The 14732-nt window shown below is 47.9% G+C and overlaps 3 protein-coding genes across 3 annotated transcripts; 1 reads left to right on the top strand and 2 right to left on the bottom strand.

The window, feature by feature from the left end:
- Window positions 1–1441: 1441 nt before the first annotated feature.
- On the bottom strand, window positions 1442–3228 carry CDC3 (Cell division control protein; the record flags this gene model as incomplete). Its single annotated transcript, XM_031154077.1, has 3 exons — window positions 1442–2077; window positions 2125–2591; window positions 2643–3228. 3 exons carry the CDS (start codon window positions 3226–3228, stop codon window positions 1442–1444), a joined length of 1689 nt encoding a protein of 562 aa, XP_031001020.1.
- A 1760-nt stretch (window positions 3229–4988) lies between these two features.
- LHYA1_G009172 (uncharacterized protein) lies at window positions 4989–5787 on the top strand (the record flags this gene model as incomplete). Its single annotated transcript, XM_031154076.1, is given in 2 exon segments — window positions 4989–5616; window positions 5630–5787. 2 exon segments carry the CDS (start codon window positions 4989–4991, stop codon window positions 5785–5787), a joined length of 786 nt encoding a protein of 261 aa, XP_031001021.1.
- A 2599-nt stretch (window positions 5788–8386) lies between these two features.
- caf5_0 (Caffeine resistance protein) lies at window positions 8387–10249 on the bottom strand (the record flags this gene model as incomplete). Its single annotated transcript, XM_031154075.1, has 1 exon — window positions 8387–10249. The coding sequence occupies one exon, from the start codon at window positions 10247–10249 to the stop codon at window positions 8387–8389; it is 1863 nt and encodes a 620-aa protein (XP_031001022.1).
- Window positions 10250–14732: the final 4483 nt, after the last annotated feature.

The following is a 14732-nucleotide window of genomic DNA, read 5'->3' as shown; positions in this document are numbered from 1 at the left end:
TCGTCGATGACAATAACCTCCAAAGTCTGCTGAAGAATTGACTACTTGTGTTAAAATGATATAAAAAGATACCTTCCTCGCTTACTCCGTACTTTATTCAGATGATTGATATAGCAATTGAGAAAGAGAAATCCAATGAGAAACACGCCCATTTAAGTACCATATCCACGACGCGCCTCAACACGCTATCACGAGATCGTTCAGGCAGAAGGGGGCTAAGAACCCTCACGTGGGTTGGTACAATAGGCAGCAGTCACATGACCCAGCTAGCTGGCTATTTTGGGAGGCAATTGCTAGCGAGATATGCAAGGGGTGTGCTGTTTCTGATTGGTTGGAATTGGCCACAATTGGAAAGGTGGATTGCATCGCTTGGGTGAGGATATGAAATGAAAAGTGAGGTTGCAAATGAGCTTGATAGTGAAAGTGAAGGTAAAGGCAAAATTGAACATTACAGATACTTGGAAAGAAGCTCAAAGGACTTATCTCAGGGGCCGGCGGCATTGAGTTGGTAGCTTCTCCTTCAACATGCGCTCGCTCAGACAAGCCATCGGTCTAAGCAATCCGCCAGGCCATCTGGACCGAAGTGCTTCGCTGCGACTGATATCGAAGTGCAGCAGTCCGGACAGTTTAGGTTCTCTTGATTAGCTTTCTTTCACTCAAAGAAGTCATGTTTGTCGATGCAGGGGCAAAGGCAAAGGGGATCCGCAAACACAAAGGTAGACAAGGCAAGGGCAGCCCCGTCTCGACCAGCCAAGGTATCACTACATGGTTGTTAGTCGGGTCTTGTTCAAGAAGACGCATGCTCAAAGCGTGCGTGCTTGCTTATGGGAGTGCGGCTTCGGAGGAGGTGCAGATAGATAGGCAGATTCAGAAGAGTGAAAACCTCTTTGTTACACCTAAGCCTTGTACCCATAGTGACAGCGGTGATGTGCATCTCAACTGTGTAACGCTCAGCCTCCAATTACCTATACACACCAATAAAACCTCACTCTGTATCACCAAAAAGCATGAGAAGAGGGGCGACTGAGATAAAATCCCTTTTTTCGTTCATGAAAGAGCAATGAAAAGCCAAAGGAGCGCAAATCTCAAGCTATCGTAATAAATACAGATTGATCTGAAGAAACCACAAACACAAAATGGGAAGAAAAGGGAAACATGGGAAAAGGGCAATTTTGATGCGCTGTCGCGACCGTTCTTTTCCTCCTCAACCGGCGTGTAAGCAAACTCCTCAAACCCATCCATTCTGCGCACAAACCGGCAACCAGCCTCACAGAAGCTGGAATGTAATGCCCACCCATTGCTCCTCCGCCCTTCGTCCGTCGTCGCGCAATATTAAGGATCTGTTGTGATTAAAGAGACAAGAAGTGAAGTAAAAAACGGGTATGTGTCATGTCGCTACCGCAGTAGGGGAGGGCATATCCGAAGAATCGGTAGGCGCGCCTTAACGAAGAGAGAATCCCTTCCTCTTTCCCTTCTCCTCTATCGGTCTTCCACTCTCGATTCTGGCCTTCTTTTCCTCCAACTCCATCTTCTGGCGTTCGAGTTGCTCCTTCATCTCGCGATGACGAGCGTACAGCTCCTCTTCGCTCTGCTTCAATTTGCTCTCCTTCTCGGCAACCTTTTGCTGGAAGACCATCTTCATCTCGGCCTCCATCTTGGCAAGCTTCTGTTCGTGGAGTGTGCGCTCCTCTTCTTGCTTGACGGCAGGGTTGACCTCCTTGAAGACGCTTGGGTCTTGTGCAACACCCATTGCGGTGAGCTTCTCGGATCTGTAGTTCTCGTACAGAGCATTGTTTGTGTGTTCCTTGAGCTCCTCCATGTGTGTTCGGATCAGCATCTGGCGCAGCTTGACGAAATCGCAGTGTTCCTCGTTATCGACCTCGATGATACCCCATGGGTAGCGACGTCCGCGAACCTTACGCCCATCGGCGCTGGTGATTTCAGAGTTTGCACCAACAACAGCAAATGGAACCTTTGACATAATCTCGTTGTTCTCTGCAATTGTCTCTTCATCATCGAGTTCGTAGCGGGGACCCTCGAATATTTGGATCGCGTGATGCTTAATATCTGCGAGAATCTGGAATACTTAGTACAAGTGTGACACAAACATGAAGATGAACTTACTCTAGACTTGAAAGCCATAATCTCCTCGTCAGTCATAGTATCAGCTTTGGCAATGACTGGAATCAAGTTGACCTTGGTATGAAGTCGGCGCATAACTTCAATGTCCAAAGGCTTCAACGCATGGCCCGTGGGTTGGATAAAGTACACACAAGCGTGAACCCGGTTATCCACAATGTTCATGCGGTTGACCTTGTTCTCGGCATCCAAGTAAGCATCAAAGCGTTGCTCAATGTTATCCACAATTGGTCTCCAAGATTCGTCGTTATTGACGAAGTCACCAAAACCAGGGGTATCGACAACGGTCAGTCGTAAACGAACACCATTTTCTTCAATATCCGCGCTTATAGATTGGATTGAGACGGTTTTTGGGATGATATCCAAGCTGGGTCCTTTGCGCTCACGGGGTGGATATAACGAAGTGTTGAACAGGGTATTAACCAAGGTTGACTTTCCAAGGCCAGATTCGCCTATTTTTGGTCAGTCAATTTGACAATTTGAAGGTCAAGGCCTTTACATACCAACAACCATGACATTGAAGTTGAATCCTTTCCGGACACTCTTGCGGTGCCACTGGTTGGGCAGATTCGCAAATCCAACGTAACCAGTCAATTTTCTTCGCACGATGTTCCTCATGTCACTGGCTTGTTGAGCAGCAATTTTAGGGTCGCTTGAGCTCACGGTCTGAGGCGTAGCCTCTTGTTGAGGGGACACGGCCTTGCCATTTGCTTGAGGGGCTGGGGAGGCTCGGGTGGGTGCCGCTGGGGCAACGCCATTGGTAGCTGTATAGTAACATAAAATGTCAGCCCAATCGTTCGAACTAGTTTTGTGCTTGCGCGCGACCTGGCTCAATCTCTCGCTGACCCAGTCTTCCATGGACTCTTCTCTCGGAATGGCAATTGGGCTAAGGGTAGGAGCATCTTCAACATCCAGCATGCTGCGAAAGTAAATAGTCCCAATTGATCGCTGCTGACGATGGAGACTCCCAGGATAGAGTTGAGAGCCGTCGGCAGTTCCAAGCACTTTTAAAGGCAAGGATACGGCCTTTGAATTGGTCTCGGATTGAGATGTTCGAGAGGCTCGAGACTGCGCGAGTAATCCAGACATGGTGAATGCCAGTCGGTGGAGGTATCTTGAGAGAAATGCTTGAACGGCGCTGAAAATGTGTGCGAAGGATGCGAATAGGCCCGAGAGATTGCTTGAAACCATGCGAAATATTCAAACACCGCGTTGGACCTTTGTTGCAGGACAGTGACCACAGCTAGCCAGGTATTGGGTTTGTTTGTACGAGTTGAAGCTGCCCGCTGCAGGTATTTTCGCGATCGGACGCAGGTGTGATTCAGAACTTTCACACGGGTCCTGGTTGCCCTGAAAAGAAAAAATTGCTTACCCATTATCTCGAATTGGACGACGAAGAAGTATCGATGGAGGTTTCTCGTGGAGGCAGGTGCAAAGTTAAGAGAGTCTAGTTGAACAAGGTTCAAAATTAGCTTTGGTGGAAAAGTTGCTTATGCACAGTAGAGCAGTGAATAGATTGGTGCGCAGCATGCAAAATCAATAATTTGCAAAGAGGTTGCTTCGTATTGATGGGGACAGTTGGGTGGAGTGGATGCGCAGTTGCATGTTCAATACGATCGGCACATACCTGTTCAAATCTCCCAACTTGTTTATTTCTCGTCGTCGCGCGGGCGCAATCAAGGAGAAGAGCAGAGTCTGAAAGCTGCTCGCAGTACTCGATCTGGTAGGCGCGTTGCTGTCAGTTATGAATGTGAAGAGGTTGAGGATGTAGCAAAGTTCAGAAAGGTCAACGTGGATGAAGCCACGACAAAAGGGGTTTCTCAAATAGTGACAGGGATGGGCCAAAGCTGTCATTTGAATGTGCCCTAGAAGAAGGGTATGTGTACGGCGGGTAGAAAGATGGACAACGTACCGTGTCTTGGATCGATGTAACAATTGAAGTCGAATATGGACGAAGGATACGTGCGACGGGTTGCAGAGGCAGAGGCAGAGGTAGACTGAGGTTGTGCTGTCCGGTACGACTTCTGGGAGAAATTAAAAAAGCGTCCGTCTCCCTCTCCACGCCCGCCGCGTGGGCCCCGAGATTCGAAAGAGGAAGCGGCTAGAGTGATAGGGGCCTAGCTTAAGAGCACGTGACTCAAGCTTGGTGTAAAAACCGGCATACAGCTGCACGGACGGAGACTTTAATTGCACCTGTACCTTCACAAACGTTCCATTCTCCACTCTGATTGGCCAGCACATGTAAAGGGGCCTCCTATCTACAAGACAGAGTTAGGAGAGACAGAGAGAGAGAGCGTGAGGATCTGCTCGAAGTTGATTGTCACGGTCACGAGGAAGACGATCAGGATGTTCTAAAGCAAGCGGTAAAGTACCCTTTTTACGAGTACTTAACCTGACACTCGAGAGGATCAAGGTAAAACGCTGCGTCGCGAGTCACACTTCTGACGCGACTTTCTGCAGGTCTCGTGACACAGCATACCGCCAGCGATCAGGTTACTGCCGATCTTTTGTTTGTAGAGCAAGTACAGTACGTTGACGCGCCTTCATGTATCTGCTCGGCTCTGCTTCAAGCTGAAGTTTCGCGGTAGGAACCTTGGGTCGGCATCTTCATTCACCAAATAGCCGTAATGTATGCTGCTCCTTTCTGCATTCAATGCATCACTAATAGCCATTCACAGGAGCTGATTCTTCCACAAACACCAAAATACTGCAACCACCTAGCATTCACCAGCAGAGTCTGCACGTGATATCTGTGGCACTGTCTATAAATTTCCACGCAAATATTGGTCGTAGCAACCAAGGCACCTCTCACAATTCATCCTTCACATCTTCTTGACAAGATTTCCAAAATGAACAAGATGGAAACGACGAACAAGAAGAACAAGAAGTCAAGCGTGGCAAAGAACCCGCATCGCTCCTCGTTCCCGCAATTCCCAAAGCTACCTACAGAGCTCCGCACGATCATTTGGAACTTGACTCTTCAAGGCCGTACCGTGGAAATCCAGTTCGAGATGACCCGGGGCTTCTACTCTCGAGTAAAAACCCCGGTTGCCCTCCGAGTCTGCAAAGATTCTCGAGACGCTGTCCTTTCCTCCTATTCAACCTGTTTCGGAAACTTGATGTTTACGCCAAGGACCCTCTTCAACTTCTCCTTCGACACTCTTTATATTGGAGCGGGAATCGACATCCAACAACAACTCATGCACCTCATTGGAAGTATGAATTCCACAGAGATATCCAAACTCCAAAGTCTAGCGATAGACAACGATATTAATACGGACTGGGAGGTTGGAGCTGACGCCGAATTTGACTATGAAGCATGCGTGAAAAAAGCAGCCTCATTGATGCCGAATCTGAGGGTGTTTCTACAAGTTTTCGACCTAGCGGGCTGGTTGTTAGAGGACGACATTGGTGAGGGAATTGGAGCCATGGAATTATACCTCGAGTGGCCTACCGAGGTTGAGGATATGCACATATGTCCGAATGCTAGGGTTCGCCGTTCTTGTGGAGGGTGTGGAGGGTATCATGGTAATGGTAATGGTAATGGCGATGGCTTTGATAGCGATGGGTCCGAGTACTACTACGACGAGGATGACGAGGACGTCGAGTATTGCGACAGGCATAACCTGCCGGATGATTCTGAAATGAAATCTCTTCCGAGTCGTCCTGATGGCAGTTCTGCTCCCAAAGTCTCCGCTATCGTAAGGAAAACTGGCTTTTTGATTTTACCCTACCCCCTTCTATCATGTTTCGTCTTATGTACTCCAACTACTCCTTACATACTTCCTAAGCTGGAAACATAAGCTCCTTCTACTCCCGAAACCTTCTTGAATAGGAAATAACTAACTCCCCCATGATCTAGTGGGGCTGGAGGCCTACGAAGTAGAAGTTCCCGGGAACTACGAGTATCATGCGAGCGAGGCGGTTTTACGGAGTGTTACATAGGACATCTTGCTACATGTGCAGCTATTGCAGAGGATTGCAAGTATTTTGTTTCTGGGACAAGATGGCGTCGGTATTTACTCTTCATGATACCCAAGGACACTGGAGTTGCCATGCGTGGCATGACTATGAAACTATGAAGGAAATTTTGCTATGTATCTGGCTTTTGATGAAACTCCAAAAGAGGTTCACCTGAACAATGTCATCTTGTGAATCGCACTGTTGAATCATTTACGGTTTCTAGCTTTGTATGTATAACCTTTATCTATTACTACTCTAAAATAGGTTTCTTCTCCGTACAGCTTAGTAGGAGCAACCAGGCCCGCGTCTTTCTCCAGCAACACTCTTTGGTCAAGTTGGCACGTAGTCTTTTGGTTCCTCGTGAAGTTTCACGTCGCAATAATCTCAGAGTGCGAACAACACAGATACTTCTCGAATGATCTCAGACACCTCTGGCAGGATGGGTTTCTAAATTTGTTGTCTGCTGTAACTCAGGACTTCTCCACATCGAACAGTTTAGCAGAGCAATGTTTTGAAAGACGACGCTGCCTGAGAGTCTTTGCCTTGTGGAACAGCAGAGGCAGCCTTGCCTTGCTCCTTCCCTTCTTTTAACCGAGCGAGTCTTCATCTTCTACCACCAGCATCCGAGTCCCATTTACCCTACTTCTGCCTTAAAACATCCGTCCATTGAATCTCCAAAAATCTGCCCGACTACATATCTCAACGGCGACTATATATTATCTCGGCGCGTCGAGCTTTCGAACTGAACTTCAAATTCAGAAGCTGTCCTGCCGATTTCTAGTCTCAACGTTGTCTCCAACTCCCACCACCGCGCAAAACGGTGTGCTCCATCATGCAGCGTCCTCTCAAGCAAAGCTCACTCGAGAAATGGGTCACTGTTGCCACTACGCCTCGGTTTCCTCTGTTCTCCAAACTTCCGATTGAGATTCGACTTTTGATCTGGGAGCTTACCATCGAATTACGCATCGTTGAGATGAAGACATACGACCAGATGGACATCTATCCAAAAAACTCACATCCTGAGGTACCGGCTCTTAGCGTGTGTCGAGAGTCTCGCAGCACTGTCATCAAAGCGTACCCACTTGCTTTTGAAAAATGGCATGGTGAAGGTATTCGGTTCAACTTCGAGATCGACACATTGTACTTTTCTCGAAGCTTTAAAGACCATCTTCAATTGTTTCTCGAAATCTTGACCACGCCAGACCTGCAACAACTTCGGTATATAGCCATCGATATGACAATGTGTGAGGATTGGGACCTCTATTTCCTACCTGGCAACAGTTTTCCCGAGCTTGATATATTCCAATACACTCTCTACCGGAGTATTGAGTCAATGGTGAGTTTGGAAAACGTGTTCGAGGTATATTTGTTGCACCATTGGGCGGTGCATATAGACTGGCTTGTTGGTGGAAACGTAAAGCTACATGCAAAATTGCCTCCTCATCTCAATGATCCTGACTTGAAAATCGATGAAGACTTGCCTGGAGCGTCTCAGCTTGTCGAAATGGCCTTTCCAGATTCCCAGCCAGTCTTCGGAGTGCTAGATGGCTTAGTTACGGCTCCCGGTGCGCCACATCGAAGCCTTGGACCCAGAAGTGATGAAGACCATTTCAGTTGGCTCTGTTTTGAAGAAGTAAGGCTCAATTCCCCAAAGTATTCCGAATTCTAACATGAATACAGGGTTACTAACCGTTAGGGTTTCTTTGATATGCTCGACTAAGCCATTTCTTCCAATCAGCGCTGGAGCTTGCTACATTACGCGTCCCAAGTTGTTCCTGGTACCGAAACGTCTTATTGGAACCGAAACTGTCATATATGACTGACTATTCACATCATCTCTTATGACCGCAGTGCGTATTTCAAGCCTCTGCCAGAAATTGATTTGTTAGAACTAACAGTCGGTCTAGTTACTGCCATCGCTTACTCGTTTTGCTATCTCAATAATCTCATTCTCTCACAACTTTTGTAAACTGCCAAACTGGCATTGCAAATTGCACAACTAATAGGGGGCGGTTGCGAGGAGCGGAAGACTTTAAATAGCCTTAGGAAGAGTCTGCCAGAGATGCTAGTTCAGACAAGAATGAAAAACATATATGATTAGGAATTGAAGCTCAAGTAAAGAAGGTGATGTTCATGATTCATATTTATTAAGTATTCTACCTTTCAAGTTCCCAGAAGTATTTCCTCCTTTTAAATCCAATCCAAACTCCAGCACATCTATCGCACTCCACGCTAACGTCACAAATATAAACCTATTTGGCTAACCCAACCCATCTTGCTTCACCTAAGCAACAGCAAACTTAGATCTCGCCCTCAATTTGGCCCCAAAGATCCACAACGCATACATACCAATAATACCAATAATACTCAATCCACCAAGCAAACTAACACCCTTTCCAACCCCCAAATTAAGAAATAACGGCCGTCCAAACATGATACTCCCACACGCGAACGCGCTCCTCAGAAAATCATTGCCGGCAAACAAACTCGCCGCATACTGCGGATACGAAAGCGGCACATAGACAAAGATACACTGCATAACGACAAACACACTCGCGCCGTATATGGTGATGCCGATGGTCGGGGCAATCCAATGAATACTCGGATTCGCGGTCCACGCAAAGAGAAACAGGCCGACCGTGGGGCCGAAACACGCGATGAGCGCAGGCACCAATCTGCTTTCCTGGGCACGCAGACCGTTCTTCAAGATGTCTGGGACGAGCAGGAAGTATAGGTAGGCGCAGTAGATGGCGATGCCGGACAGACACGCGACCAGGATGCAGGTGAAGACTACGCCGGTCATGCCGAGGCTGAAGCCGTACATGGGCGGGTAGACGAGCGGGAAGACTTCGAAGAAGGAGTAGTAAATGCCGTAGAGGATAGCCGTGTAGAGATTTACGAAGAGGATGGCTGGGTCTTTGATGGTGATTTCGATGGGCTTGATGATGGCGTCGACCAGGATCGAGGCGGGCTTCAGATTCCTCTGGTCGATCTCTGATTGTGCTTGCAGGCGCTCGTTGCCGGTGAGTTTCCGGAGGCGCTGAGCGCGTCGCAGTAGTAAGTTCGGCGTGCTGGTTTCGGGAAGGAGCATGAACATGAGGAGGAAGATTGGACCGGCGGCCCAGAGGATCTCCCATAGAGACCACCGCCAGCCTTTAGCCATAACTGCGAATCCTGAGATTAATGGTCCTAAGGCTGGCCCCGCGAAAGCGCTCGATACCCATGCAACGAGCGCGTAGGGCAGGTAGAGGAGCGAATACATATCCTGCATAGTCGCTGCTCCTACAGCCAGACACGGACTACCGAAAAAGCCCTGTAGGAACCGCAGGACCAGGAGACCGGCGAAGTTGTTGACGAGGGCGGTTGGCAGGGACAGGATCACGAATATGGCCATGGTGGCGGCGTAGACAGGAGACCGGCCGATAATGGGGATTTCGGAGAGCGGTGCCCATAGAAGGGGGCCCATACCATAAGCTAGAACGTACAGAGAAAGGGGGAGCGAGGCGTCTGTTGCTGAGACGCCGAATTTCTCGATGACGCCGAGTTCGCTCGAGGTGTAGATTGCGGAACCGGTGTAGACGACAAAGGTGTATAGACAGATAATCAGGGAGACGACGAATCGTTTCTTGTTGCTCCAATTCTGGGGGTTCTCGGGATCGTCTGTCGTATACCAATCTACCAAGACAGTTCCGTCTGATGTCTTTGCTGGTATGATTGGCTTTGTCTGTGTTCGCTCGAGAGCGAGCTCTGCTTCGACTTCGAGACGCTCTTCGGTATAAGGAACTGTATCCAGACGACTCTTCGTCCGATTGAGTTGGACAGTGGCATGCTCTTCTTCATAAGGGGCGGGATGTGTCTCTGCCTTTTCTAGATCATGAGCCAAATCATTTGAATTGGGATTCAAATCAACACTGCTGCTTGGATCAATTGATTGACTTGACTGCCGAGTTCGTTGCCGTGTTGCTGGCCGTGATGCTGTTGGGTGTCTGTCGATTTCTGGATGCTTTTCTCCAGAGCTGTTGAGTAAGACATTGTAACTTGCTGGTAACTCAAAGCTGGGCTTTTCTTCTGGATATAGCAGAAGTCTGTTGTTGGTCGCCCATCGGATCAGCTGCCCCAAAGGAGCATCTCGTAGGATCTCAGACATGATGAGGAAGTTGAAGCCAAGATTAAAGGTGTATCGGGGAAGTCGTGCAGTAGCTGACAAGGAGGAACAGGTGAAGGTGAAGCTCAAATCCAGCTAAAGCCTTGAGACAAAGCAGAATGAAGAGCAAGAACAAGGGACGAGACAACAACGGATGAAGAAGATTGAAACTAACGAGAAGAAATTGACTTTGGGACAATGCCCAGGTATATATAATTCAGCCATCAGAGAGCTATCTCTTTCGGGCATTGGGGAATATCATAGATGGCTACATCTCCCCTACATCAATAAGCAAAGCCAAGGTCTCTCTAGCGCCACGGGTTTATCCCATCCTGTTAGGCTGCAAGTAGGCTGTTACCCATACAGACACTTTGAGTCACCCCAAAGAACGCGGGATGAGAATTGGCATATGCCATAAGCCATCATAGGCTGGCAGTTGCAAAAGGATGGACGGTTGTAGGGCTATCGGGGATAGGGTTTTGCTTCTACGCATCATGTAAGCCGCCAAGACAGCGATAGACGAGTTAAAAGACCGTCCGAACACCAGGAATAAGCACGATGCTGAATAATGCCATGCGATGGAACGTACAAATCGGCTATGACGCGGGGAAGGCTAGCTTTACTCCTATCGTTGGTACCATTAGTTTATGTGTCGGCTTTGTCATTTATCTACATGCGTCTGAGATTTGTTAATCAATCCGGATTACTGAACAGAGTGGTGTCCCTTGCACACTCTTGAGCCAATCTGATGGTAGTCCTTAGACCTGTTCTTCGGGGACGGAGGAAATTTTGAGTTCCTTTACTGAAAGGATGTATCCTCCATTTCCCACCTCTTTGAAGAAAGAAATATTACTAATATCAGAATTCGTCAGCTCAGCTCAACAAAACTGGATGCTAACTAATAAAACGCACGTTCTTCCGCCGTTTCGGCCCATGGCGAGTATTGTATCGTATGGAATACCGGTACTACTCTATGCTTTTTGAGACGGGAGCAGAACTAGCGGCTACTTGAATCTCTGGATTAGGCAAACGAACCAGCTTCGATCACGGGAATGTCACGGGGTTTGCATGTGACACCCAGCAAGCAAGTTTAGGAAACATCGATCCAGACCTGTAAGTAAGTCAGACCTGCTCCTGTTTAACATCGTTGGTACTTTCTCTGCATCCCACTAAGAATCAGCAACCAACAGCGTCGATCTGGAACCTAGAATGAGGTATTCCCTCCGAATGCAAATTTATCTAGTGTCAAGACGACTTTGCCCTCACGAAGACGCACGCAGCCAGAATGTCAAACCAGTACCAGGACGTCACTCAACTGACTCCAGACGGCGATACTCATGGCGGTGACGCATCATGCAGGCCAGGTGAGGTTGATATAAGTGCGTATGGACGGAGATAGCAGTCATCGGATTTATGACAGACAACGCAAGCACCTTATAGCATAGAAGAATTCGGAATCGGCGTGGACTTGAATTCGAAAGGGATACACCGGTATCCAGTGTTGGAATTATCCTTCTAAGTATCTGTCTGAGACAATGATCTTCTATCTTAAATTTAGCTACAATAACAGAGTTTAGGATCCGAATGGAAGAGTATTTAAATGTGAGTCGAAACCTGTACTAGAACAAACATACTTGAGTCTGACTTGCCTCACTTGAGATTGAGGTTGAGCTTATCTAGGCCGTATAACCACGAGAGATGACCGACAGCAGGTGTATCTAAATTATAAGATTTGCTTGACATCTTCAGCTTCAGCGTTACATATGTCCAAATGGGGAAATAAAGGAAGCTGCTTACCTTGCCTTGTACTAGACTGGTACTGGTTCAACGATTCAACGGAGCGAGGACAAGGCGAAGTTTAGCGAACCTCACCAAAACCCCGACATCTCTTTTCCTCTCTAACCGATCGGGCCTTTGAATTATCCAAACCTGTCCAAAAAAAGCGACAACTGCCCGGCCATCTGCCTTATTCCAGGCGCCCAGAAGTCGCGCCCGGACAGATCGTAGGCAAGCTTATTTCAACAACTTATTCATCTCCCAAATCCCAAGCCCAGCCAATCAAATCGACCAAAACGTACGCTCAGCCGCAGCCGCCGTGGGAGTTTTACGTACGACTATACGGAAATGCGTCCGTAATGTACTTAGTTACGCTGCCGTGCACCGACTGTCTGAGCCTCGTTGCGACGACACTTCGTCAAGAGTCGCCATTTACAATTCCGATCCTCCTTTAATAAGCTTCTATTATCTGCAAACTCTATGGTCGGATCGGATCGCATTCGACTATGGGGGCGGAGCCGCGGCGCACGCAAAGACCATTGCGAGTCCCAGGTAGAGGATGAGGATCTGCCTGCCTACCTCAGCACAAAGAAACTACACACAGTAAGCTAATTCGATGAATCATTCAAGTTGAATACTCATTTTTCGGGCCCGAGCGCGAACTAGAGACAGGAATGGAGGTCCATCGTCCGTAGGGCTGGTTATCTTATGGAGTTCTCGCAGCGTATATGGTTGTTTTAGGAAAGTGTTCTGTAGCTACGGGTACTCGCGTCGAACCAGCCGCTATGCAAGTGATACCGGTGGTGGCGACGACCTTTTGTGGAGGGATGCTATTTTGAATTCTTACTTGCTCTTTCAACGTCCCCTTGCAAATGTACTACTGTACGACATGAAGAAGTCTATCTATCGCTCATGATGATGAAGGATCATTGAATGCTCAGCTCTTCCAAGTGACAAGGGATGAACGGAGGTACTACGTATATACTAGGGTGGGTACCCCAGACATATATATGACTTCCTTTTAGTGAAGAAAGATAACCATTTTTCAGAAACACTTGCAATCAGATCTTTCATTCATCAGTCCTTACACACGCGCATCTTTTCTGCGTCATCCCGCGTGTCTTTCTCTCTTCAATCAATCGCCATCCTCCAACGACGTTTCCATTCCCAATACAAACAACTATCTAAACCCAGACCACGGCTCTATAATGTCCTCCTCCTACCACCAATCACCACCAACACCAATTCTAACACACACCCCACCATCCTCAACCACGCCCCTAACCCTCGGCCCCCTCACCATCCGCATCCTCTTCACAACCCCCCACACAACAGTAACCCACCTAACCCTACCGCCCTACACGCGAGGCTTTCCCCTCCTAGCCAACCGTCTCCATTCCGTCACATACTACATAATATCCGGCTCCCTTTCTTTCTCCTACACCCCAAACACAAATCAGACCCCAAACCTCAACCCAAATCCCTCCTCATCATCATCATCGCCACCAGCAAAAGTACCATCACAATCACCCTCTACTCCACAGCTACAACTGCAAAACTTCACCGCAGCAGAAAGCCACACAATCACCATCCCCCCCGGATGCATCCACAGTTTCGGTAACAGGGATGCGGAACCGGTACAGGTGCTCTGTATATACGCTCCTGGGAACTGGGTCGGAGCTTTAAGGGAGTTGAGCGGTAGGGCGAGGGAGGATTGGAGCGGGGTGCTGAGGGGGTGGGGGTGTGAGGTTTTTGAGAATACTCGGGGCGATGAAAGCGAGGAAGAGGAAGAAAATGATGACGAGGCGGAGGATGGAGAGTTAACGCATGTACCGGCGAGGTTGAGATGTATGGCTGGATAAGTAGGGTTTTTTCCTTCCTGCCTGCTTTCTTCTCTTTTCTTGCTTACCAGGCGAGAAACATGTGCGTTGGATGGAAATGGATGTAAAGGGGATAGGAGGTAGAGGCCAAAGAGGTGTAGTGGATGCTCTATTTTATCCTGTTCCGTTCTACTTTGTTTCCTGTGTTTCTTTGCAGCCATCTGGTATGGTTGCCTTTTGTATGCGGTTACAGTAGGTAACTGGTTCTTTGGGGTGGGGAAGGAGGGGGTATCTTTAGAATAATTATTTTATCTTGACCTAATTCTTACATTCTTCATATTCCTGCGATCATTTTTCGCCCTTCACAGAGTATTGGTTTTTCATAGCCTTTAAGTTTTAGGAGATATGTGTGATGCGAGCAGCTTGTGAGTTCTAGACGTCAGTGCTGCTGGATGTCAGTTTTGAATTTTTCGTTTCCACTTCCACTTCCACTTCCACTTTAACGCATACTAGCATTATCGTTATGCATATACCACAAGATTCCCTCGGGTTCTATCTACATCATTTCAGCACAGAGATATCTATATATCTGCCTTTCGATGCAACAAAGGAATAAACAGGCCAAGTATCGCAATGTACGTACAAACAGTGCTGCACTATAGACCAGCGAGGAGGAAAACCACCAGTTAAGTCTCACCTCGGGATCGGGTCAGATACAGCATAGCAATAATTGAAAATCAATATATACTCGTATCTCATAGCAAACGGGATAGCATACCTACTACCCAGCATAGCCCCCCCCCCGCTCCCAAAACCTATATCTATCCCCCTCCCCTTCCCACCCAGCCATAGCTGCCTGCTAATACTTATACCTCCTCCTCTCATCTACC

Source organism: Lachnellula hyalina (genome assembly GCF_007821495.1).
Source record: "Lachnellula hyalina strain CBS 185.66 chromosome Unknown contig00307, whole genome shotgun sequence".
Lineage (NCBI taxonomy): Eukaryota > Fungi > Ascomycota > Leotiomycetes > Helotiales > Lachnaceae > Lachnellula > Lachnellula hyalina.
Note: the sequence above shows the minus strand (reverse complement) of the source record. Positions and strands in the feature narration are given on the sequence as shown.